This window comes from Acipenser ruthenus, chromosome 19, assembly GCF_902713425.1.
Source record: "Acipenser ruthenus chromosome 19, fAciRut3.2 maternal haplotype, whole genome shotgun sequence".
Lineage (NCBI taxonomy): Eukaryota > Metazoa > Chordata > Actinopteri > Acipenseriformes > Acipenseridae > Acipenser > Acipenser ruthenus.
The window spans coordinates 25,651,106-25,678,606 of record NC_081207.1 but is presented as its reverse complement, the minus strand read 5'-3'; the positions used below and the strand labels follow the sequence as shown (position 1 = coordinate 25,678,606).

The window sequence follows — 27,501 nt, the reverse complement described above, 5'->3', positions numbered from 1 at the left end:
CCCAGGAATATCAAACCCCCCTCCTTTTTCTGTGTGGAGGGAACCATGTGACAAGCCACTTGCGTTCTGGTTATAGAGCTAAGAGCAGACTGTGCTACAGACCAAGAGAACAGGTGAAACAACATGGCCTGCCATTGCTATATAGGGAAGAAACCAGTCTGGATCAGAGTGCTGCCCTCTGCATCGCTTAGGTAAACAAGCAACAGAGAAAGAGCACCTCTACAGTTCTGCAGGACAACGGCAGTACAGACAACAGCAGACTGCAGATTAACGGCACTAACTTAAAACAGCTACTCGCTGGGTGCGTGTAAGCAGTTAAACCAATGTCAATTGGTGCAAATAAGAAAAGGTTACACAGTGCACATTGGTCTACCTTGACCCCCTGTGTAGTTTTGCACGCTTCAGATGCTGAAACACTATGACGAGTCTCCGAAATCCGTATTGAAACCTATGACAGGAAATCTGTTGCTGTAAAATCTACTGCAAACAGATGACAAAAAGATACCTGTGAATGCTGACAGACCTTCTACCTAAATGGATCACTGTCTTGAGTTAGGTTTGAGACCAGTGGTTGTTCTTTGAGCAAACACATCAACGCTGTTTGAAACCATGTGGTATTTTTTCAAAGCATCTTAAATTAACTGAAAGATGAAAAAAACACCTGTTAATTTTTACAAAACTAAAACTACTTAGTAATGTATAATTCAAAAGGTCTCTGAACCGCTGTCAAGCTGTTTATCTCTCAGTTTTGTGACAGTAACTTGAACCAGGTTTTAAACACAGCCCAGGTCTCCTCCAGAACCCTGCAGCGGTTGCCACGGTGATGACTTACTTGTGGTGGGCGTGAAGGAAGCGTTACGATTGGCTGCCTGGGTAACGGAGGGGGGGGGTGGTGGCATGGTGGGTGGAGTTGATCTGGGCTGGGCTTTGACATCAGCAGGTGAATCTGGCATTGTTCCAACCTTCAGTACTGTGCTACCTGTGAGTCACAAAGACAAAAGGAGGGAGGTTAGTGGACCAGAGAGATTTCCACAGGATAAATTGGTTAAGAGAACAGCAGTGAAAAACAACTGCAGCACCTGAAATTAGTAAAAATGGTGGATAAAGAAAAAACTAGAGGCAGAAGCAGCTCGGAGAGAGGAAGAGAGGTAAACAGAAATGTCTGTGCGCTTGGAAAGGTCCTGGAACACCTGCTCTCCCGTTCAGCTGCTGACGGCCCCGTGTCTCTCCCTCTCACCCCCAGGTCAGGCGCTTGATGGCCACCGGCAAGTGCAGCAGGACCTGCCGCTGTCTGTCAACAGCCGGCCACTTCCATGAACTATCCCAAGCCTCGATCGGGGACCAAACAAGGCAAGCTTTCCTGGCCGGCGCAAGCGGCACAGTCAGGTGGCATTGCCTTTCTAGGATCATAAGGGCTGCATGTCCTGCTGCTGTTGATCAGAGGTGTGTATGTGTGTGTGTGCTGTTAAACTACACATAGTGTGAGCCCAAGGAGCACACTCTGACAATAAACACAGAGTGGGCTGTGTGTTGAACCACATAAAGACACATATCGGTTTACATACTTGCTGCTATGGTTTGAGTGCAAACAGATAAAGTGTTAGAAGAAGAAGTCGCTGGCTGTCTAGGAGCCTGACAGGGGAAGTGAATGTGGAAAGAGATTCCCCATCTCCAAGCACTTATATAAACATCAATACGAGCCCTGTGATGGGTTTCGCAGGGCAGCGCAGATAGGTTTACAGTGACCTCGCTGGAGATGTCAATCCCCTCGTGCTGACACTGGAAGCTGCAAAATCAATTAGACAGAGCCACTGGCCTGAAATCACATCACATTATGATTAAATGTTAAATACAGAATTTAAAATATAATTTTAATGTTTTTTTTATTTTTTATTCCTAAACAAAATTAATCGCACATGTGATGTTGACACGCCAACTTTCTTTGCAACAGCAGTCTGAGAAACCATAGGAGACTCCAGCTCCTTCAATGAATGTTCAACAAACGACAGACTCAGAAATAACCAAGCGTTGGACACTTGTGCCAAACCATGAATAGACCAGCAATTAGCACCTGGCATGTGAGTACAGCAGCTGCAGAGAGAGAGAAGGGTTAACTGGCTTTTGGCCAACAGCACAGTCTATTGAGATCACAGCTAACCTGCATGTAGAACCTTGGACTCCCATTTGAGCAGGACCTCATGAACTGAGATACACTGAGATACACTTGGATCCCTACTACACAGCACACCTCCGTTTACCCAGTCTGTGGGTTTGTGTGTGTTTGTCTATGTTGAAGTGTATTTTTAACAGGTTTCAGAGCTAAATGACAGCTGACAGGCCCAGTAGGCACAGGGGATTACATAGTCTGCTGCCCTCATTAGCATTGGACACTGGACAGGACAGCCACAGTGAGGTAAGGAGTTGAAATACATGCCCTGCCTTGCTGTTTGCATAGTAAACACATGCTACTTTTACCACTGCTTTAATACAAAATACCTCTGGGAGTAAATATACCAGCTACAATGTGAACAAAAATAGAGGCTTGCTCTACAACCCATCTATTTGTGGGTTACAGTCTGTCAATATTATTAACACCAGGGGCCACAGTAGTCCAAAAAGTCTATGATGTAGTATGTCACACCCACTGTTCACCCTTGCACAGCCTTCCTTTGCGCAGTGCTGCTAGAATAGAGGGAAACTCTGCTCTTCTCTTCTGAAGCCTCCCGAGGCCCTTCTGCTGGCCGTACTACTACTTGACAAGTGTAAAAATAATTAATCAGCTTATTTATATGTAAAATATTACATTTGGAGATAATCAATGTCTAGTTGATTATCATTACTAATCTTATGTTGAACTAGAAACACTTCATTGAAAACTCTCGTCATCGGCGCAACACTAATTGGCAGTGTTATAAAATGGTAGAAATTAGCAAAAATCTTTAAAGTTCAATGTAAAATTCTGTAGTTGATCAGGTTGTGACCTTAAGGGTTTAGTGCGGAGGTCAGCCTCTTCAATTACTAGAGAGAAATATCTGTTCCACTCAGTGACCCAGTATGTCTCTTAGGTGTGCATAAGATAAGGTGTGCACTGAGGAGCCTGCTACTACTAAAAAAAAAAAAAACACAAACACTAGAGAACACCAAGAACGACACAGCCAATAACAACATGATGTGTTAGGCTCGACCAATAACATCAAGGCCTCTGTCTGCATAGCAACTGCTCTAAAATCTTTTACATAAAAAAAGGTTGCTGCCTGTCCCCAGGTCTAGAGTGAAGCATTGGAAAAGGAACTGAACTCGGTATGCCTGCTCTGCCGGAGCAGGGATTACAAACAGCTGCTTAATCTGAACAGCTAAAGGACAGGGCAGGACACATCTCTGGCTTTCACTTTAATACATTGGAAAATATGTCCACACCATCTGCGACCAGCTGTGCTCCCATCGCCGCTGAAGGACAGAGTTAAGTCCCGGCAAGACGAGATCTTATAATGCATTAAACACAGCTGAGGCGCTTTCCCAGGCTTGGGGATCTTACAGAGTGGATCCCATGTACTTTGCTGGAGTATCAAGAGTTTAATGGGATTCAATAAACTTAACCACATTTCACATTTGAACTGATATCTGGTACCATACTAGGTTAAAGAAAGATCTCAGTTTGGATGCATTTCTTTCAGGCTAGTGAAATCCTCTCTAACACCTTCTCAACTGACATGGTACCAGTGGCACCAGATACATAAGTGATAGAAAACATTTGAACTCTGCACATGTGAAACTTGCAGAGTGAATGGAAGCGGTTTGATTTATAGAATTACTTTATGAGCTATAACCATGTTTTGTTTAAGTGAATCCATACAGTAGGATTATATTGTGGGATTATGAATTTTGCACTTTGATACCTTATAGTACCCTGGGGCCTAATGAACGGTAGGTTTTGTATTGACAGTAACAGTTATTCCTCACTACATTACTATTAGCTGAGAAATAAATTGTGCTGTTTCCAAGTAAACAAAACTAGAGTATGGCTGTGATGAGTTAATAATACTGACGTCTGCATAAGTTGAATGGTAAGTCGTTCTTCTTTGAACCGTATGGTTTGTGGTTCGCGTCCAGCCCTTGCTTTTCCATTCACTTCAGTGGGCTGAGAGGCCATTTCATTACAAGCTGAGACAAATTACATGGTGCAGATACAAAGAGACGCAAACAGACACACACACAAAAACACACTGATGAGAACTGAACACGCGCATACAGGCAAACATACACACACATGGGGACAAGCAAGGCTGCAAATATGTTGCCAATAGACTACCCTTTAAGTAATGGGGACAGTGCTGAGAAACAGGGTCCTGTATTAAACCCAGGTTATGACGGGGTACAGCTGTGGTATCGCCATAAACTTTGATCTCATTCAGACCCCATACTGGTTAGACTCTAATGCATATGAAATGCATAAATGAAAGGCATTTTCATGCCTTGATAAAATGTGTTGTGTTACCATAAACATCTATTGCAATGTGTAGGTATCAAACACATAATATAAAATTGGTTGTGCAATCAAATTACGATCCATCCTATGTATCCTATACACACTCAGACACACAAGGACACACACTGACATACACATGTATGCATATAGACATTCTCTTTCTCCAGACTTATTCATCTGGCTTTGTGCTCTCTCTCTCTCTCTCTCTCTCTCTCTCTCTCTCTCTCTCTTTCTCTCTCTCTCTCTCTCTCTCTCTCTCTCTCTCTCAGTGTAATTCCTGCCCTGTCTCCTGCTCTCCTGGAATGCTGTTGCTTTTAATTTCTCCCAGCTGCTCTGGCCTCGCGCCCGCCTGCCTGCCCACATCTGTTTTCCATCAGCCCGACGGAGGACTGAACACAAATCCAGGACTCCCATCAAAACAGACGGATTAGGATTGCAGTTTTTCTCCCAGACACCCCGAAACCCCCAAATCTGTGACACCTGGGGCCACTTAACCCTTTGTGAGCTGGCATGAGAATCTATCGACTCAGCATTTCACAAGATTACTGGCCCAAAGTATACTAACTTGTGATGCACAAAAACAAAAACCCTAATATTTTCCTGCCTCTTAAGGTGTTATTAATTACCATTATTTCAATATTGATTTTCAATTATAGTGACAAGCCTGTGCAATATGGTGAAAACAGAACCAACAGTAATATGACAGCTTGGAATTAACGCCAGATCAGGCTACCTAAGTATGTTTTTCTATCTGCTGTTAAAAAAACTGCTTTCCACACTGGTTTCTATACACACAAGCTTAATTTACATATACCCATCAGTTATCAGCCAGTTAAATAAACAGATAATTACACACTGAACCAATCCATGCAAATGCTATTGAAACACACCTGTCTTTTAAACTGTGTTCACAATGTAAACTGCAGTTATAGTGCTGCAAAACTGCACTCAAGTTGTTTTTCATTATGAAAGTGGTTCCACCACTTGGTGTGATATTATCAAAGCCCAACAACAGAGAACCCCTCAGTTAAAGTAGACGTTTTAAGGTAATTTGACGAATTTCCAGATGCTGTTTCAATCAGTCGCTGCAGACAGTTTTTTTCCAGCTCTCTGTCCGAGGCTGACCTACTTTACGGATTTGGGAGTTTCTACTGTCTCATTTCTTTTTTTTTTATTAACTTTGCAGGGGAAAAGAAAGTTCTTTTCTCATTTGTGACTCAGTTTTCTTGAGTCCCGTCCATATAAGGGCCTTTGCCAGGAATGGAAATGTCTGGAGCGTCCAGTGAGCCCAGGCTAGCGAGAATCCAGCCCTGGGTTTAATACTGGACCTCACTGAATAAGTGGTTAGAGAAGACACACCAAATTTTCGAATTACAAAATACAGCACCAGACCTGCATCCTGTTTTATGTTCTTAACTGTTAATCTCATGGAAGATGTTGGACCAAACAGGTACATGCAGGAGCTTAGTTTAGCATTATAATTTAGCACAACTCAGTCGTTATATGTATATTAACCTGCTGTTGCTTGTGTAAATATAAAACTCCATGCGCAACAGCAGCTGTTCATCTCTTGTTGAAGTATTAGCCATGTCCATTTTTGGAGTTTATTTAAAAATAACTGCTCACAATTTTTCTTGTCATTAATTGTTTTATAAAAGCAATATTGGTCAAAGCTGTTTAATACAGAAATATATTATCAATTAAATAATATTTAGCAAGACTTTAGGCTCAAACCTGGCTTGGCCTTGCCCATCTTGAACTTCTGTGCTTGGGAATTGGGCACGAAGTGGTTACACTTTGTATGTTGTTATAAAAAGAAAAAAAAGCTTCAAACTCTCCGAATGGCTGCAAATGAAATCCAGATGGTGGGGAGAGTCTTTCTCTCACTCCGGTCCCTAACCCCAAGCCATTCCTAAATAAAGGAAAGTATTTGTGACATTCTGCCGCGGCGGCTGGTGCCAAGAACAACTCCCCAATCAGACCCATCTGGACTGTGTTAGGATATCAGTCGGCGCTGGCACAGAGAGACAACACTGAGAGCGAGTGTGTGAGGGAGAGAGCGAGGGAGGGGGGCTGGGAAAAGAGACAGAGAGGGAATGAAAGATATACATACATATAGAGCTGGAATGGAGTTGGTACACAGTAAATCAGTAGTTTTTCAATGCATATACTATATATTTATCATGCTTTGCTAAATCAGGATGATATGTCTGATTTTCTCATTAGTATGCCCTTGCAGTACTATTCCCTAACCCTAAACCATAATACTGTTAATATATTTGTAGGGAAAAAGGGAAATAGTGCAGCCTTCAAGGCGGCCTAAACAGATACATTACTTAAAGAATGTAATATTTTAACAGCAGTTTTAATGATTATAAACTTGCATTAATATACAGAAACAAATACAAACCAAGCTCCTGTTTATGAAAACCATTGACCTACTGCAGTATGGGAGGGAGAGAAAGGGATTGAAGAGCAAGTGGTAGGAGAACCAAACACTTTAAAATAATGGCAGCTGCAGCTTTGTAGAAAGGTAAACCACTCATGTCTTCCATTAATTTACTGGACTGGCAGATTCTCTCACACTCTATCCCTCTCTGTCTCTCTTGTTCAGGCAATTTGGAGGCATTTTTAAAGTTGTACTCCTGGGCCATCTGCAGGTTGGCTTTAATAATCATCATCTCTCCTCTGCCACCTGGGGACAGGCAGCCCTGAGGGCACAGCTCCACCGTTAACTCTCTCTCTCTCTCTCTCTCTCTCTCTCTCTCTCTCTCTCTCTCTCTCTCTCTCTCTCTCTCTCTCTCACACACACACACACACCTGCCAGCTCTGAGGAGAAGGGGATTGAGGGCACCAACACACACCTGCCACTGAGAAACAAAGCATTGTGGGAGAAAGGAAGAGTGTCAGGGAAAAATAGAGTGTACTAGAGAGATACAGCAGTATAAACAGAGAAAAGAACAAGATGAGAGGGACCATTTGTGACTGTTTTAAGTACACCTCAACAAACTACAGGTCTACTTAGTACTGTACTGCCAAACCCAGTCAGTGGCCTACTGAAGTTTGCAATTCCAACAAACAGAACCAATTAATTTTTTCTATACTGGTTCAATTGTTTTTCATTGTGTTTTTTTTTGCCTTTGCACTTGCTTTCACAATAAGTTCGCTAACTAAATTCAGAAGACCAATATTGAGCAATGTTATCACACACAAACTGTTTGTATACTTGACTTATATTTTTAAATGTATTTTATTTTATTTAACCAGTCATTTAGGATTGCGTGTTTAAATGTAGAGTGTCTGGGTCTTGTGGTAAGGTAGGTGTGTACTGTTCTGGTCACAGGACAGGGCTAATGATTGTCTCTGGCTCTGGGAGGAGAACAAGTTGGTAATTAACCCGACACAGGCCTACCTGATCAGCTTGTTTACTCCCTGTGTTTACACAAACAGGCCTTCCTGTCAAAACATCTGCAGCTCCACCGAACACCAATTAGCTCATCAAGCTTTTAATTACCCTGTTAGTTGCACACAGGCAGTGCGAGGGGCAACCTGGGAATAGGGAGCCAGGCCCCCCACGAGGACCCGTCTTGAGGATTCTGACAAAAAAAAGTGCGGATGACAAGCCAACAGGCTGCTAAGAGAAAACAACTCAAACAGCCTGCCTTTTGCTCCCTGTCACCTCACTCTCTATGTAACAACACAGTTACATATATACAAGGCTCAGTGTTATTGCCATGTTCCGGTTCGTTGAGCAACGTTGTTGAGCCCACAGCCCTGGTTTACATTTGCTGTAAAGCATAGGACTGTTTTTAAATAGAAACCCCTGCTCAAAAAGGGGAAATAATACGTGACACTGATGGGCCAGATGCTTGACATCTTTTCCTGTTTTGAGTCCTCTGCACTGAATGGTTTACTAATCATTCTCGATACGGATACCTGAATGGACTCAGTCAGACTGCAGTATATTTTTATTTTCTGTGTTTCCTGTCTCTTCTTGTTCCCGTTTTGCCTTATCTCTATCTCTCCCTCATCACTCTCATCTACCTCTTCTTTTGTATAATCCTCTCCTCTATCTGTTCCCTCTTTCTCTCTCTCTCTCACTCTATTTTATTTCTCGTCACTCTCCCTTCTCTTTTCTCTCCCTCTCTTTCTATGAGGTAGTGAAGTATCTGGTCGAGAGGTTACCAGGAAACAGAATGGAAGCTGGATTTGCACTTCCTGTCTGACAGGTGTGCCTGGTTTTTCGGAGAGACAGGGAACACAACAGCACACCCCCACACCAGCTGCCACCAGAGACACAGAAAAACACTGGAGAATAAACCGCTGAGCTGCTGTTTGTGTTGTGATGGAAACAAACACAACTGATCAGTGTATATGGACGAGAGCAAATACAGGACAGATGCCGTTCAGAGGTTACTTATTCATTCATTCCTTTATTTATTTATTTTATTATTTATTTCATTATTTATTTTGAAATTGTTATCACACTTGCACAAGCCCTGCATTGAAACCAACCCTTTATTGCACTGGAGCACAGATCCGTCATTTAGAGCCCAGTGCTGCTTTTTTTAAAGACATGTTTAAGGGGGTTTACTAAATAGCTGTTTCCTTTCCTGTCCAGTATCTCGTTTGCTTCCTATGACAGACCTGACATTTATTACCTCCTACTGCTGCACGTAATAGCAGGAGAGTGCCAAATTACACTCCCAGGCTATCCATATGAACAAACCAGGCTTGTTTTCTATAAAACATTAGTAAACAGACTCTAAATTGTTTAAACTACACTGTAACACTGCAATTTAAAGCTGCCATTTAAGAAATGCCCTTGGAAAATATACAGACTGCAGTGACTGCAAATGAACAGAGCTAAACTCAGACAATGTACCCAGGTCATGGAAATGTAACAGCACAGTCCCGTTAGTGCATTTCTGTCTCTATAAAGATGTAAAACATCAGGAAGGGCCTTGTTTAGCAATTTTAACCAAACACATCATTTTGACCTTTTTGCACGAGTGTATTGCAATTCTACTGCAGTTCTCTGAACTAAGCATCTGTCTGCTAGTGCAAGAATACCAAGAATCCTACACAGTGTTGTTCAGTCAGGCAGTAAGAGAGAGTGCCTCAGTCCATGTTGCAGTCTTATATAGGTTAATTAAACCACTGCTGGCCCCTGCAGTCCTGTTCGTACTGATTCACTGACCTAATCTCTCCCTCACTGCTTCTGCTCTATATCTCTCTCTTCCCCTCTGCCTCCCTCCCTGTGTTATTGTTTTCTTTGCCCAATTCGATTCAATAATGCTTTATTTACATAGTCATCTAGGTGCTCAATTGAGCTTTTTTAACATATTGATCAAAACGACGATGAACCTCAATACTGCAGTCCTTTATATAATTTATAAAAGGGGACTTTGTCTGTGAGTTGTGTATTTTTGTCTTAAGTAAACACCAGGTTTGGACTAATTTGGTCCTAATTTATAGTTTAATCGTAGCAGTATTTCAAGCTGTCACTGTTAAGATATAGTTATAGGACAGTTTTTTGGAAAATATTATTTTGCTCAGGTGGATATATTATAGAATATGTTCTTTACGCACATCCAGGTTTAAAGTATATTGTAAATATAACACTGAAAATTAAAAACATGACAGATCCATTTCAGAGCGGACAGGTATTTCTGTTGCAATCTCTCTCCCTCCCTCCTTCTTTACAATGTTACATTTTTACTACTTATCTCATTCAGTCGTAACTCCTGCAATTAATTGTGCAGTGTACTTCTGTACAAAACCGGTATGTATGTAGTATTTGCATTTGGTCCCTAGAGGGGTGCCATCATCAAGCATGGATCACAAACTGGATCATTTCACAATGTACACTAAATCAATCAGCTTTGAAATACACACTATCCAGAAAAGCAATTACAAGAAGAGATCAGATAACCATCTATCCCTGTCCAGTAATCTACAGTATCCCTGCCTTCCAGGGCTTACGCTGCAACTCTAGACTGATAGAGCATCATAGTTTTCCTATTTCTTCCCTACATTTGGGGTACCTAACATTTATTATGTCCATTAATCTAACTGATACCATCCTACTATTGCTACAACTCCAGGTATAAAGCAATACAAAGTGGGAAGTACAAATAACCCTTCATTATTCAGTTTCAAAAAGAACTGGCTAAGCAGTTACTGCAACTATATATTACAATTCCAATTTAGAATCACTATTAATATCTTAATCACAGTTAAAGCACAGCTATTAACCTGCAGCCTATCTAAGCTATTATGTCATAGCTGCTAATTTACTGCACTTTTTTCCCTGCAGTACAGAAGGCTTTAAACCATACAAGTGCTAAAGTAACCTTGCTTGGAAAGGCAATTATATATATATATATGCAAAGGAGCATTGACTTCACCAGGTTCCAATTTTAGGAACAATGCTCTTTCTGTTGACAGGGTGAAGCAGGTACGGTCCAGATTAAGGTGTAAGTAATTGACTGAAGAACAACACTGCTGCCCTGTTACCCATTTATACATGGTAACAGCCGATAGCAAGAGCTTCTGTTGCAGGGAGATAACAGCTTTTAATCCAATATGCATGTCACAACGCTGCTGTCTGCTAATTCTGCTCTGCAAAGCTAAAGCGTGCCCACAGTTTTTTAGATGCCTCTAGATTCTAAATGTAGTGTGCAGCCTGCAATCATGTTCAATTCATCATATAAAGCAACTGGCCCTTGCTTTGATACCAAGGGGGGGGGGGGGGGGGGGTAAGCGGTAGGGAGCCTAATTACATGTATAATACCAAAGATGGGATATAAGCCAATCTTGCAATGGATATTTTATACAATGTAGACATGGCTAAGACTGTTTCAACTGCGTTGTGTAAATACTGAATGACTGTTGAAACCATATACTGTATACTACTGTACTATATATAGAAAGAGAGAGAGACACTGGAGACAGGGCTAGAGCAAAATAAAGCCTGAGATCTGAAGATGTCCTCAGAATGTTTGAATTCCAATGCTACAGAAAACCATTATTTTTCCAGGCCTCACTCTCTGCAATAAATATTTTTGCCTATTTAAAGAAGCAAATAAATCATCAGGGATACAGAATTGTACGGGGGTGCAGAAACCTGTTTAACATAGGTTCTCCATTCTTTGTGTTTTGTTGATACAGGGTTGAGGAGCTCCTGCATCTAAGTTGTTATGTACCAGTTTGGCAACATGAATAGATCATTTTTGCTATGTCGAACTTTACATTGGTGTCAGAGTAAATCAGCCAAGTGAGACCTGACATGTCGTATGTACATTTCTAAACCATGCCTTTGCTTCCGTCATTGCAAATTAAGCGCAGGCGCGCACACAGACAGTCATACACACACACACACACACTTTTCTAGAAGGTCTCTAGAATTTGCTGGCTGCGTTGCGTCAACTCCTTGCACTGCTGGTTCAATATGTTTCTAATTTGCCCAGATGTTTGGGAGCTGGCTCGTTTGGTCTATTGACAGGTTTTCCCCTCGGAGCTGACCATGTTGCTGTAATTTCAAACACATGTGGAGGAAACTCAAGCTCATGCGCTTTTTAAACGGGGACTGTTCCCAGTGTTTTGAGGCATAAACAGCGAGAAACCATAGCAATTGGGCCGCTAATCTGCAGCAGAACTGCCATTTTAGGTTACTGCTGATTCAAAGCTCTGTAGTTACAGCCTTGATTTATAATCTCCAGATTTGAGTTTCTCTGTGCGTTATCTCAGTATGTTTGCATCACTGTGTGTGAGCAAGCAGACGTTTTTGTCTGTCACCTTAATTACATTTAATAAAAGTTGTAGCAGGGCTAACGTGCCAATAAAGCTGCAGTACACAAAAGTGGTATTTGACTGTCGTGGTGGGAGACATGTTTTATGATACTTACAGAGAAAATTAAACATTTACATTTACTGAAGTACAGTACAATTTGCCTTTCTTGTTTGTGATTTGCCTTTCCCTCAGTTTTCAGTTTCGACTCCGAATTGTTTTAAAAAAAAACTTTGAGAGCCTCTACTTAATCAGATATTAGGTCTTTTAGACAAGCTAGTTTATATTGTCTGTTTATATTAAGATACGTGGTACATCTATCTAGCTAAGTAGAATGTCTGCCCATTCATCTTCTCCCTCACACTGCTCCCCTGTCTCTACCCTGGATTGCTTTTCCTGGTCCTGAAGTCTGTTTTTCCAACATCACTTTCACGGCTCCCAGCTCCCACCTCACAGCTCAGAAATTCATTTTTGCAGTCAGAAATTCATTTCCTCACTCCAGGAATCAAGTAAAGTGTTTATTTTGGCAACAGCCTCACCAAGGGCCTCAGTGTTTGGGCCTTTAGGACCTCTAAAAAAAACAGCCATTTCCAGCCCCTCACAGTAAAAATGCTCTCATCCCGCTGATGAATGTTAGTGGAGCCCATTCATGTAACTATACAATGGCATTAGTGTGTTAGTTGATTAGGGCTTGCACAGTAATCCCCCTGGATATGTGGTAAGGGTGCTTGTGGGTTTGGATTGTAAAACTGTGAAAAAACTTTTCAGTCTCAGATTGCGGGCTTGTGTAAGAGAATTCATCTGCTGATTCACTGGAGTCTTGTTTTTTTGTGTTCCCCACAATAAACACACACTAAGTACATCTGCATAATGCTCAATAGGGTTTAAAATGTGCTTTCGCATGTCGCCTTTATCAGCTTCTTTAGCCAAATGTATACTTGATATTTCTTGCAGGTTTTGTCCCAGCATTTGTGATTTGATTGTTTAAAGCCACCTTTACAATCTTATCAGTTACCAGGATTTCAGCAAAACAAATCTAGCTGTATACATTTTTTTCATTTGCTTCTAAAACTATAACAGAGACATTTATAACCCCCTCCTGCTGCAAACAGAAACAGAAGCATGGCTAGCGGTTAGCACGTTTCAAGGCGGTGGAGCTAAAACGACCTTAGCTGGAATGCAAACAAATTGAACTGTCAACAGAAGATAAAGTAGACAATGCACAGGCAGCTAAACTATGAAATAATATAGTAATATGCAGAAAAATAATAATACTACCAAATAATATTAATAATAATAACTATCAAGTTGAAAGTACACCTGTCATACCTATTAGACGACAGTTCCCCTATCTGTCTGATTGTCTAGCTGTTGTGTTGGGACGCTGCAAGCTGGGTTCTTCTTGAAATTATATTTTGGCTAATACACCTGCAGGTTGCTGGTTCGCAGTGGCTTTGGGATTTCATAGCACAGTGATCTTCTGCCCACCACCATCTGCTCCTCTTATTAATTAGGGGACAGCAAATCATCTGCCCTCCAGTGCTACATCGCCACAAGAATGGTTTCATCCTGCAGGTACCCCCTAGTCAAACCTGGGTCTAAGCAGACTACTGTATTCTACTACAGTACTCATAATAATAATAATAATAATAATAATAATAATAATAATAATAATAATAATAATAATAGCATTAATTCACATTACTGTAAAGTTTCCCTAAGTCTAATGCACCACTCAATCAGAGAGTAATATGCTTCTATGAAAGTGATTATATAGCTTTGGTTTTCCTTGGCAGCTGTGTGGTGTCCCAGTAAAGCTCCTCTGGTACTGTTGTAATGCAACAGCTTTAAACTATATTGTTGTAAGAATAGCACCCTGATTTAAATATTTAAAACACTGACGCTGTAGATTCAAACACATGTGAAGAAAACCTGTAGATGGGAGCTGGCCTATCTGATAAAGACACACTTCCATTGAAGTGTAAGTGCAAGTTTGTGTTGAATTGAACTTGCAGTGTTGATTCAATACAATTTGACCCCTACTCAATGGCATAATTCAATCAAACTTTTAGACATACAATGACATGCTCCAAACACACCACTGTAATAGAAAAATACCTCAAACTCATGTTAATATCCAATAAGCCCATGACTTAAAACACCTATACCATGCCTCTGGAAAGTGAACGTCGTCGCCATTAGCAAATAGCACAGCGTTGCATTTTTGGATTGAATGGACCCCAAAATAAATTGTAGAATAGCTAAAACTGCAAATAAATTATATAAGCACTGGCCTTGAGTTAACTGTGCTGTAGCTGCAGTACAGCTACACTGTAACAACTCTGTATTGTAACTGTAGTCTAATAATAACATTTTAGCAACTTCTTTTTTTGATATACATGTACAGTAGAACTCCATAGGTGTCCGGATTATAAACCCTTTGCTGGTCTGTCAGCCCTACCTATAAAAACTTGTTTTAAAAGAGTTTAAATATCTTCAACCAGGTAAAACAAATATATAAAGAAACACTGCATATTAGTACCCTTTATTCGTTTATCATACAGTACTGATTGGTTTTGAAAGCCTAACATAAATCGCTGCCAAACCTAAGTAATCATATTTTGTGAATGGAATGGCGCTGACACTCTGCTGTCACCAATCAAAACACAGGTAAAAAAGGCATGACGCAAACCACAAGGAATCTTTGTAATGTCTTCTCTGAATTATATTGCCTCTGTGTGTTCTTGCAGTGACAGATTCACTATTCTTTTATGATTTCCACATGGAATAATCTACATGCTTGGAGCTGTACATTCCCCTCTCAGCTGATATTATAAAGGGTATTCCTCCTATCTGTATGTGCTATTAGACTGTGTTGTGGATCCTCATCAGCAATTTGTGTGAACGGTAAGTACGCAAGTGAATGTGCGTACTTTCTGAAAAAGGTACTACATTTCTAATTTAAAGAGCATTTAAAAAAAAAAAAACACTTTATAACTTAACGTCTGCCTGCGTGATGTCAATCCTGAGTTTCCTCAGTACTGAGTTGTCTGTACTGAACTGGCTGCCTGTCTCTCAGATCCCAGGAATCCATTGATCAACATGAAAGTGATGTGTAGGAGTGTTTTTTCTCCTGGGTTCAGAACCCCTCAGTATAAACAGAATATTATAAAAGAAAACCCTTTTAATCATATTTACAGTGGTACAGTGTAACAGTATATCTATCTCTCTCAGTCTCTATCTCTCTCTCTCTCTCTCTCTCGATATATATATATATATATATATATATATATATATATATATATATATATATATGTATAGATAGATAGATAGATAGATAGATAGATAGATAGATAGATAGATAGATAGATAGATATCTTAACATAAAAGCAATGCTGAAGAAAGGAAGGGGACTATGTGTGCTAATCTTTGCAGTTCATTTGATTGTAGACCAGAAGGATTTAAGCAGGATTCTGTTAGCCTTTCTATATGCAATATTGTTAGGTGCACAGTGGGAACCAACTTTGAATGACAGTCTGATAGAGCGATGAGATATTATTCTGATGCTATTACAGGTTGCAAGTTTTACAGTTTAATTCTACATAAAATTACAATACTCCTCACTGATATTTTTCTGTTCTTTCTTTCTTTCTTTCTTTCTTTCTTTCTTTCTTTCTTTCTCTCTTTCTTTCCATGGATCTATTTTGAGGAAGTGTTTGCCCCAGCAGGTTTATCCCATGACTAAATCTTCTTACTCTTCAACTCATTGCCGCCAAATAATAATAGAAAAAACCCCAGAAATATCCAGAACAGGTGGCTACAGACACAGCTACACCTCTAACCTAACCCCGCTATCATTACACTCGAATGTGAAACAATGAGCATTACATTACAGTCCTGGCTCTGGACAAATTTCAAATGTCCTTTTAAAATCGGAGAACCTGTTCTGTCTAGTGCTGAAATACAAATACGTATCCATTACCCAATCTCAGAAATGATACGGAGCGCATACAACACAATGCAAAATACTAGAACCATCAATCGAAATATTGTATCTCAGACAATATTACTCATATAGTCTATAAATAGTAACCACTGCCAGGGAACACAATAAACAGACTGTTTAAATAATCCTGCAGAAAACCTCTCCAAATAAAAAAGAACTAGCTAGGCACACTCCTATTGCAAAGCACACCACTCCTTATACTTCAATGTATAAATATCAAGCACCGAATTATGGATAATGGTTTTATTTGGTTTTATACAGATCCTGATATATGTTCAGTAAGCCTAGAATGGTTGTTTATAGACCTAGCACGAGTTTATTTGAAAGACCAACAGAACCAATGTCGTTCTGTTTCTGTAGAACGAGAAAGAAGCTTCTTTTTGGACTATGTACAGCACACTGTATCAAACCTGACAATCCTTCAATCGTTGTGTCTGAATTGTAGTGCAGTGCACCCATGCCTGAGAAGCAGAGAAACATAAATATTTTACAGGTTCATTTAAAAAAAAAAAAAAAAAAAAAAAAACACTGACAAGACTCCAAACTTGACAGCGCATCGGAAGCAGGCATGCTGCAGTTCGTGGGATCAAAGCATAATCAGCCTCGGATAGTTATCTAAAGATTCGCGAAAATCGACCGGAACTTAAGATTTATTTACATTTTTTTGCACAGATAGGTATGTGTTTAATATACAGTACTGTTCCGCAAATACATTTTGCACAAGATTATAGTGTATATAACATGCAAGCATACAGTAATCTGATTAAGCCAATAATTTATTTACGTAACACACTGAACTGAAATGAAATAGAATAATACATTTGAAAAACACAGAACACATATTTTGCATATATACTTACAGTTACCAAACAACCCATAAAACAATATATAGTATTTCCAGAAATAACCAAAATAATCAGTTATATTGAAATGACAGGGGTGTTTAGAAACAGCTGGCAAAGACACCACATAAAATCAAACATAGAATAGGGGGCGCGTTATAAAAAGAAAAACGATGTACTCATATTATTGATGTTAAAGTATACTTGCAATATGCTACATCTGTAAAAGGTGCATTGAAACAGGGTACAGATGTATAGCTAAACACTCATCGGTGTATAAGGTAGACCATTACCTATCAATCCTTTGGCAAATATTGTGTGATTAAAGGGTGAATGAATATGACGAAATATAAGAGAAAACTATTCACTTACTTTTTGGAGGTCGAGATCAAACTGAGGTAATTGCCGCAAGAATAATCCACAGTAGATTAAAAAATAAACAAAACCCCTCAATTTTTGGACAAAAAGAAAAAGAAACGATAAGATATAGCCACCAGTTCGAAATAACTAGTGTTTAAAGTTACCTCAGCACCTCTTCATTTCAAGATTTCTTTTAAAAAAATCCTTCCATCGGTCGAAAGTAAAAAAAAAAAAAAAAAAAAAAAAATACAATCGACTGCTTTGGATTTAGAACGGTATTGACATTTCAACGAAATAATTTCTGAGGTAATTCAATTCCCAGCTTCTTCTTTTGAAATGTCGTCTTGCAATGCTTGGAATAACTCTGTTAAGAGTTTCCCTTTTTGTATCTGTCTTTGGTTTGTCTTCCTTTTGATGTTTTAAAAAGCCTGTGGAGTTTTCAAAACGTTGAATATGTTTTTATTTTTTATTTTTTTTATTATTTCTTTAAAATGTCAGTTTCTTCTAATGTTTCCCAGCAGTCTCCCCTTTTTCCTATACTTTATTTTTTCCTTTATGCCTCATCTTCCGTTTATTCTTTTCCAACACAGAAACGAGATTCAAACAATCACACGTTAGGTTAGAGTGTATTTTATGATTATTTTTTTCACTAGGAGGAAATTGCCTACTTCTCACTCATTATGATAAACAAAACACTTCACAATGGCAGCTTTTTAATTTTGTTTTCACGAACCCAGCATTTCTAGGTGCCACTGTTCCTTCTTCCTAGATATAAAGATGCGAATAATTTGGGCATGAGATCCTTCGCCGGTCGCTTATTGTCGACCAACCTCGCTGTATAGCCACTTCCTTTATTACCGATGAAACAAGCGTTCTTTAGAGACAGTGTAAACAACCAAAGTGAATAATAATAATAATAATAATAATAATAATAATAATAATAATAATAATAATAATAGGTTTTTTTTTAAAATTTAGATTATGATTCACAAAGATGACAATATTTCTCGTTTTTGTATTCCTCGTTTTGGTGTTTCAGTACGCTAAGGTCTTGAGGTTCCACTGCGAACACACACACACAGACACACTCTTGCGCTGATAGCTGCTCTCCGTTCTGCTGCCTTCTGTCTGTGTTTAAAGGACCATCTGGAGCGGAGATCCGTTCTCCAGCGCTCCTAATTTCCCTCCCTCCCTCTCTCTCTCTCTCTTTGACAGCCCTCTCAGCCCCACAAGTTGACAGCTTTGCTGGCTGCTCGCTTCTGCTATTGCACTGGCTGCTGGCTCGCCAGAGACTAACTCCACCTCTAAAGATTCACTGCCCTAGTTACAGCAGCAATCTCCTCCTGCGTGTGTGTGTGTGTGTGTGTGTGTGTGTGTGAGTGGTTTCATCTGGTAGTCTCTCACACTGTCAGACACACTCACACACATACACAATGATCTCATTCAGATTCTGCACATCAGAAAAATGCAAAAGTATCCTCTATAGCATAGCTCTTTTTCGTATGTCACTCTAATCTCATTGCTAGATTCCAATTACTAACCAATAGTGCCAACCGGTGCTCAGGTGGGACATATGTCTGCCCTTTGTACCCTTCTTTGTGATTCAAGAAAACATTTAAAGAGAATAATCCATCCCACAACAGCATTCTTTAGGAGGTGTGTATATATATATATATATATATATATATATATATATATATATATATATATATAAACCACTATAAAATCCAAAGTATCTGCTGCTGTCACGTTTGGTCAGTTTGGAGAGAGAGTTGCGGGTTAGGGTTAGGGTTAGGGTTAGGGTTAGGGTTAGGTCAGTGTGGAGGGAGAGTTGAGGGTTAGGGGTAGGTTGAGAGTTTGAGACTTCCTTTCCCTTGATTCCCCACACACGGGATTGGGCGTCCAGGGAAAGGAATATGCACTGACTATCTTACTTGTTTTGGATTGTAATCATATGCTGTTGAACTAATCTTTTTTACTTTATGTGTTTTGTTAATTTTAATATGTAGCATTCCTCACATTTAGACCAAATGGGAATACCGTTTTAAGTTTGTTAATCCAATCTTTTTCTTTCCTTCTTCTTTCTGTATTTGACCAGTTTTTGGTTTCTTTCGATTCCTGTAACTTTGAGAGATGCCAAGGTGTGTTGCAGAAGGTGTGCCACTAAAGGTGTCTGTATCTCTTTTTTGTGTTTGATGTTGTAAATGTGTTGTGAGAGTCTGGTTCTAATAGTGTTCCCTGTTCCCCCTATGTATAGTATTTTACATGTAGTACATTGTATTGCATAGATACAGTTATTCATATCTTGTGGGTTAGGGTTAGGGTTAGGGTTAGGGTTAGGTCAGTGTGGAGGAGAGCTGCAAAGCAAAACAAACTGCTCTTTTATTTGCACTTGCATAATTAGGCCTATTTTACTTTCTTCACCCACTCGTCACGCATACACCTTTTCTCAAAATATAACAATCAGTAATAATGTCTGTATTTCTTTTTTTTTGGAGACCAATCTGTTTTCATTTTACATTTCAAATAGCTGTTTTCCCACTCACCGCCTGTGGGGGCCGCTGTTTTCTCGCATCAACAGACAACCGTCATTCTGACTTTACTGTCCACGTCGCATACATTAACCAAAAAAAGGATAATTTGTAAGTGATTCATATATTTCAAGTTTACCAGATGTCAAAGTTGTAAAAGAAGTGAAGTGTTTCAGCACCGTGGTGATGTAACACAGCAACAGGAATGAGGTAACTGTGTGTAATGTTTCAGAGAAGAGGTTCCATAGTGAGAAACCTGCATCTGCCTGTGGCTTCTGAGATACAAGATAATACAACTAGACCTGGCAACCAAAACTGTCTAGCTATAAATATATAAGCATATTTACAGTATCTGTTATACAGTATGAATGCAAGATGTATGATTTTAATCAGAGCAGCTGCTTTGAAAGCTAAGGTTTCCCACAATCATCTTAATTTGATATACAAGTAGGATTTATTGGAGCTTGTAGTTTTCTCCCATAGTCTCAGTTTATTTTATCTGCCCTTCATTTGAACTATTTTTTTTTATCTGCATAATGCTACAATTTCGTTTTGTTTTGCTTTAACTATACTTTTGTCTCTTTTTTTGCAATGCTTTGCCATCTCTCCATATTATTTACCATGTGTTTCACTACACTCTGCAATGCTTTTATCACAGTGTATCGCAATCAACTTTTACAACTCAATAATTTATTTAAAAAAAAAAAAAACCCAGCTGTCTATTAAAGTGGTCAGAGACTGGTAAGACTCTGAGTGTTTTTTTTTGTAAACTATACTGTACAAATCTGCTTAAATATCTAGCACCTTTTATAGTATAGTTTAGGGAAATTTGGCATTGCTAGCATGACTTGATACATTTTCAGTACTTTTCTTCACAGGCATCAATTACCATTAAGTGATTAAAAAACAGCTCGGTAAAGCAATGCAGCCAGGTAACAGTGTTGGTTCAACCTGCCTGAATCTTTGGTCCTGGGAGAGGGGGTGGGAGTGGGGCTAATTGGAGTCCGAGGATGTTGGTTTAATAAAGCCCCTTTGACCTCTGCTCCCCCACCAATCACAGTTTTATCAGGAGGGCCGCTCAGCAGTCACTGATTCGATTGTTACTGAGATGGATTACCGAGCTGCCTGTGGTCTGAAGGAGCGTTTATGTGCGATCCCAAAGGGGAGCCGATAACCCAGCCTGCCTGCTACTGGAGGTCCCTGCTGGGAGTCAGACTGCCCTACAATAGAGAGGTATGAAACAGTCTAGCTGCAATATAGGTGTATTATGCTATTTTTAATAGGTTGCAGTGCCTGTCAAATGTAGCTGTATGGCAAAGGGAATACCGAAGAATTGTGCAGGCTTGGTTATGCAGTCACTCTGGGACTAAACAGCAGTGCTGGAGGAAAGTTGCAAAGTACATGGGAAGATTATGTGCTTTGTGACAAATACCTTTTCTCCAGTTAACCCAAAAAGCACAATAAAATAGGTTACCAATAACATCAATTACAATGGTAGGACAAGATCTGTATATACAGTATATGTTGTACAGGGTGCTGCTCTGACCTTGAGTGGTGTAATATATATATATACTGTGTGTATATATATATATATATATATATATATATATATATATATATATATATATATATATATATATGCACCCTTAACATTGCTTGACTAAAAAGAAAAGCCTGTCTGCAAAGCTGTCTACTGTTGTGTCACCCAGTAGAAGGTTCTGCAGTTGTAGAGCATGGCAAATGGTCATGCCAGTGCACTTCAGGTTGTACATTACAATACAGCTGTCAGTTTGGTGGTCAGGGGTCAGGAGGCCTGTGCTGGTAGATGTGGGGTCAGCAGCTTGCTGATGTACGCAGGCCCTGAGCCATGTCAAACCTTGTACTTCAGCATCTTCACCTCCTTTGCCTGACAGGTAACCTGTGCAGTAATGGGAGCACAGACTTTGGTGCGATGTGACTTGGGGGTAAACTGTGTGCATCTGTTTCCATCTACTTACAGGGATCGTACAGGCTCAAAGATTGCATGACATTTGTGAAACTCAATTCAAAATACAGTTGGGAACCTCTGGGTCGTAATAACACTAGCTCAGTAATACAGGGGCTTATTTGTTATGTTCTAATGCTTGGCCTGATGTTCACAAAACAAACGGCACACATTAAGATAGCCTCTGTCTAAGGGAAACTCAGGATTGAATGGTAGGCAGGGGAGTTTAAGGTCAGGATAGAGTTTCAGTGGCAACCCTATGCTGGCCAAGAGATACCAAAAAAAAACAAAAAAAACAACGGCCAACCAGCGAACATCAACTCTACTTTGTGTTGGTTAAAAAAAACTAAACCGGTATTATTTGTATGCATACAGATTTGCAAAGCAGTTTTTTCCTGTTTCCCTATATTTTGGTCTGAAACGAGTCCTGTAAACATAACACATGGAGACAGTGACGGTATGGTAACGAGGTCCTGTCACTCAGGAACAGATCAAGACTGACAGCTCCCTGCCGTCTGGTATTGGTTTTAAAGTGACGGCAACCTATTCTTGTCTTAATGTATCTATTGTTGTAGGATTTACAGTACAGTCCACATGCTGATAAACAGATTAACACTTGGCTCATGCCTTCTGAATATGGGAATACTTTTCTTGTGTTTCAATAGCTTACAGTGTGTTTGGGAGTAATTGTACCTGTCTGGGAGAAAGTTGTGGTTTGCTTGCGTGTGTGTGTGTGTGTGTGTGTGTGTGTGTGTGTGTGTGAGTTTATTTGCATGTGTGAGTGTGAGTTTGAGAAAAGTTTGTGTGTGGAAGTATTGTCTGTGTGTGCAGAGATTGAGAGAATGAATGTTTGCCTGTGTGTGAGTGAGAGCGCATTGTGTTTGTCTGTGTGTGCGTGAGAGTGTGATTGCCTGTGCGTGAGAGAGTGAGAGTGAGAGTGTGTTTGCCACTGTGTGAGTGTGAGAGAGTGAGTGTTTGCCTGTGTGTGTGGGAAGAGAAATTGCAAATGTGTGCAGCAGTCAGTTAAGCAGAACTGCAGCTGAAGATAGCTTGGCAAGGGGATGTATCGAAGCTTGAACATCTGTTCCTCATTGAAACCACAAGCCTGCTGCCGAGGGGGAGATACACACTCACTATAAGAAGGGGTGATGAAACTCAGTGCAGTCCAGTTACACAGGCAGTTGCTTCAATTCTTTAGTATGTGGTAATGTTACTAGATGACCAAACAGCTGTATCAGTGCATAGAGAAGTATACCACAGTCAATTTGCACAGTCAGGTTCCGGTTTACCATGCTTTCACTATGCAGTTACCATGGATTTTACCAAAGATTATTCTGTGCTTGCCTGTCCTTTGCTGTTTTTAATCTTCTGGACTATATTGGCTTTGCATTTAGTGTACTTTTATGAGGGATATACAGTACCTAAAACCCAGTTAAAATATTATAATGGTTTATAATCTATCATTTTAAAATTTGTATCCATAAATATGTATTTTAATCTACTGTTTATTAACTGCAACCAGACTGCTTCAATGTGCTGATCTAAACAACAGTTTAACTTACTTGTAACTTCTTAGTTAGTATGTGTTAATATAGGTACTGTGAATTTGAAAAGAGAGTGATTGCTGATGTCCCACTGGAGCCTCTGGGTTCCAGACTGGACTTGCAACCTGGAAAACAAAGACCATCCCCAAACATCCACACAACGAATGATGGAAGAAGACAGCTGCAGGTAGGTTGGGATTGTGCAGGGAGTTTAGCAGTGGGGATTTTCACCCAATCCCTCATTCAGGCCTGGCCCTTTTACAAGCAGAAATGCCAAATTGTGTGATGGTTCTGTGACTATATAGATTGAGCACGAAACTCGTTTCATTAGTGAGTCAGATTCAAAGAATAAATGAGAGAGTCAAATCTTGGAAGCCAGCACGCGGTCCACAACATCGGCTCTATTTTATTTGGAGGAGCAGCAGCAGGGTCTGGCGCGGGTCCTCACTGCGCAGGGCTGTAGCCATGTGTGCTGTCTGAAGGGTGATGATAAGGAGTGCGGAATGAGCCAGCACGCCGCTGTGAAATAACCATCTCCCTGCCGCGGGAGTTATCGACCTGCCCAGCTGTGGTGGGGGTCTTCGACATCTGCTATTGCACAGGAAGTCTCTCTGCTCGAAAACATCTGCCGTTAAACTTCCACGGCAGTGAAATTCAACTAACTGAAGTTTTATGCACCTTACCTGCTATGATGTGTGTGTGTGTGGGGGACGGGGGGGGGGGGTAAGTTTGCATGATCTTTTATTAGCTTCAGAATAATTTTCACCCCTCATGGTTGCGCAGTTTATTTTTTGTACATTTTTAGTTACTTTGCATAGTCCCTGAAGATACAAGACTAAAAAGGAAATCAGGTTTTACTATGGTAACAGTTCATAGTTTTTCTCAATGGAGTTTCTTTTAGTATTAGTCTACCATTGAGTTTATTTTATAGCTATGTAGGAAGAAACATGGTTCAACATGTAAACATGGTGTAACATGGCATAACTTTATACAACACATCAGTTTTCCAACACCTTCATTCTTTTCTTCAGTTCCCCGCCGCCCCCCCCCCCCCCCACTGTTAAGTTCAACTTCAATTGTGTTCTTAACTTTTAAACTTCCTTGAAGGAACAACACTATAGACCAGCCCTGTCCTCTGTGTTGGTCTGCACCCACAGTATTAGAATCCTCCAATGCTTTCTGTGCTTTCAGAGGAAATACTTAACTTCACCTTTTTCTAGTATAATTTCTATAAAGCTTGATGGCAAATAAGCAGTTAAAGTGTGACCTTGGGAAAAGCCACTTGACCTCATTGTGTCTCACCCTGGGTAATAAAAGCATACTGCTGCTTGAATGAAAGATGCAGTGGTAACAGTGCCTCTTACTGCAGAGTGCAGCTTTGTTTCAATATGCTTTTTTAAACACAAAAAAGAAGATTGGAGTTGGAGATCATTAATGCTGGGAGAGTAAAATACTGAGAGTATAATAATAATTTAGGCCACTTACAAGATCAAGCATCTCAACATTATATAGGCAATGTAACAATAAACACTACATTGAAGCACTCAAACAATAAAAAGTTAATAAAATTTAAAAAAACACTGGACAACACAAAACACAACTAATCCGCAATAAGAACACTGGCCTTTCAAAGAAATCTTCCTTCAGGCAGCATTTATACACTGAGGGGGATTCCAAACACTTAGGTTCATGATACAAAAATGGCCTTTCACCTTCAGGACCTATTTAAGATCCAGAGAGGTACATATATGGTAAAGCATTTAACAAAAAAGGGAAAAGCATGGGAAAACTGCAAAAATGACTGTGCTAATATACTGCGGTAAAGGGAAAGAGCTACTAAGAATGTATGATAGAATATTTTACCACAGTGGATATGGCCCCTTTTAGACATGGTAGTTTCCTTGCTGTGCCGTGAGTGTTTTATTCACTGCAGCAGTGCAATGACTTGCTAACCCCTGGTGTTTGTGTTGTATTTGTGTTGCTGGTCCTGATTAATACTGCGCTTAGCAGCAGGACATCCTTTTCAGGACAGAACTGCTCTCGGGTGTGGCTTCCCAGGTTAACCTTGGCACCGAAAACTCCTTCCAATATGCACTACAAACAAACATTTAATTTTAATTGGACAAACAACAGTGCAACATGTGAGTGCTGCTTTACAAAGAAGTGTCAATGATCCAACCAATTACAGTATTTCTCTCATGATCAAATTTCAAACTGACCATCAGTGCCAGTGTACTGTACCACTCACTTCTGTCAAGATTGGAAAGCTGGGTTGTGTGACAAACCAAACTGATAATGGGCTGGGGAGAGATAGAGATAAGCTGGGTTCTGTGGCAAACCAAATTGAGAATGGGCTGGGGGAGAGATAGAGATAAGGTGGGAAACTTGTTGCGGGAACTCATTTCAAACCTTATCTCAAACACATTACAGATTCTCTATTTCTTTCAAGGGTCTGCCCCTTGAGAGCTCATTCTGTGCATTGACTATATAAAGGGATGGGTCCACGCTGATCTCCAATCAGCCAGCTACTTTATAGAGACAGTGAGATGGTGCGGATAGCAGTGCTGTGTGGCCAGTGTGTGTTTCTTATTGAGCGCTGCTTCATTGGGCAGTGTGCTGGAGAGGCAGACCGGTCGATACTCTCCCTCTCTCTCAGGGGAGCTATCCCTCCACTCCCCCAGCACTCTCATCAGCATGAGTTTCATCAGTCAGCAAAAGAGAGAGAGGGAGAGGGGCATAGACATACGAAGCCGAGGGATTTTCGCTATTTGTCTTATCAGGATTCCCATAAAAGATTTCTCTAACAATATTTTGAGCTGATGACTGGGCTGTAAGTGTCTATTTACTATAGCATATATACCTATATTAGCTAAAAGCTATACTATAAGAGTCAGGGAGGCCAACTGTACATATTTGCTTAATATACATGTAGTTAAGAAAACACCAAGATAACACTGTATACTATGTTAAGGCATAAACTAACCTGAAGAAATTTCCCTTGAACTCCGGAAGCTGGGATGGCAAGTGGAGACTGGACGAAGGGACCGTTTTTCCAGCATGGTTGCACAGCGTTCCAAATTGGGTTTTGTTTGGATCCCGGTAATAACAGGCTCGGTGCTGCGTGAGGCCTTTCCAATTTGTCTCCTCCTGTTCCTCTTGAGGTGAGCCTCTGTAGCCATCTTGGGCATTCCCCCGAACCTGAGACTTTGGGAGTTTGAATCCGCTGGTTTGTTATTTGAAATGCCGGCTCACAATTACTGTCAATGAAGGTCAGACCTGTGCTGTGACTCCTGTGGTTTCATCACACTCCCAACAGCCAGATCCAATCCAGAGCTGATTGTGTGTCTTCTCTTCCAGTTTGTCCAGTAAAAGGCACAGCACTAGCAAGTCTCCAGGGCTGCTTTCAGACCTGCACACTGTTCTCATCCCGTGGAGGTATTCACTTGACCGAATATTACAGTTAGAAAACAACAGTAGAGATGTTTAGCTGCTGTGTATATTTTGTAAAAGTAGTTACAGCCACCCCAAGAATCTTGTTTTACCTTTCTCTTTCTATATGACTTCTTTCCCTTTTCCCTTTTCTCATTTTCATTTCCCTAAAGTTTCTTTCTTTCTTCTCCTTAAACAGGAGTCAGACTCAATAATACTAATGCAATGATAATCAAGAAGACAATGCAATGCCCCGTTTGATGCTCCAATGTGAAGCTCCCCTTTCTGTGCTCCTTGTCATGCAGCAGCGTGCCTCTGTGTGATGAGCAAGGCTCTGTGTGTGTGTGTGTGTGTGTGTGGAGGGTGGGTACCGTACAGCAGCAGTGCAAGGGGAAGGTAAACAGCTGCGCCATGGTGATAATGAGGAGAGTGCGATCCAGCTTCACTCTGGGCTTCCTCTGTCAGGAACCAGCTGTGACCGCGTGCATTGCAGCCTTCCTCTTCTCCAGACACACATGGCTCTCACT

The 27,501-nt window shown here is 40.3% G+C and overlaps 1 protein-coding gene across 7 annotated transcripts in view; it reads right to left on the bottom strand.

Moving 5' to 3' along the window:
- Positions 1-27,296, bottom strand: part of LOC117424210 (protein CBFA2T3) — a 44,371-nt gene extending 17,075 nt beyond the window's left edge. For 6 of the 7 annotated variants that reach the window (XM_034040369.3, XM_034040371.3, XM_034040373.3 and 3 more), the window contains exons 1-2: positions 26,529-27,296; positions 833-979 (exon numbers count right to left, since the gene is read on the bottom strand). In XM_034040369.3, the coding sequence (XP_033896260.2) occupies positions 833-979; positions 26,529-26,733 (352 nt within the window). In that variant the 5' untranslated portion in view covers positions 26,734-27,296. Of the gene's footprint in view, positions 1-832; positions 980-17,498; positions 18,760-26,528 lie in introns of those variants that run through there. The other variant, XM_034040374.3, reaches the window with a different exon arrangement.
- Positions 27,297-27,501: the final 205 nt, after the last annotated feature.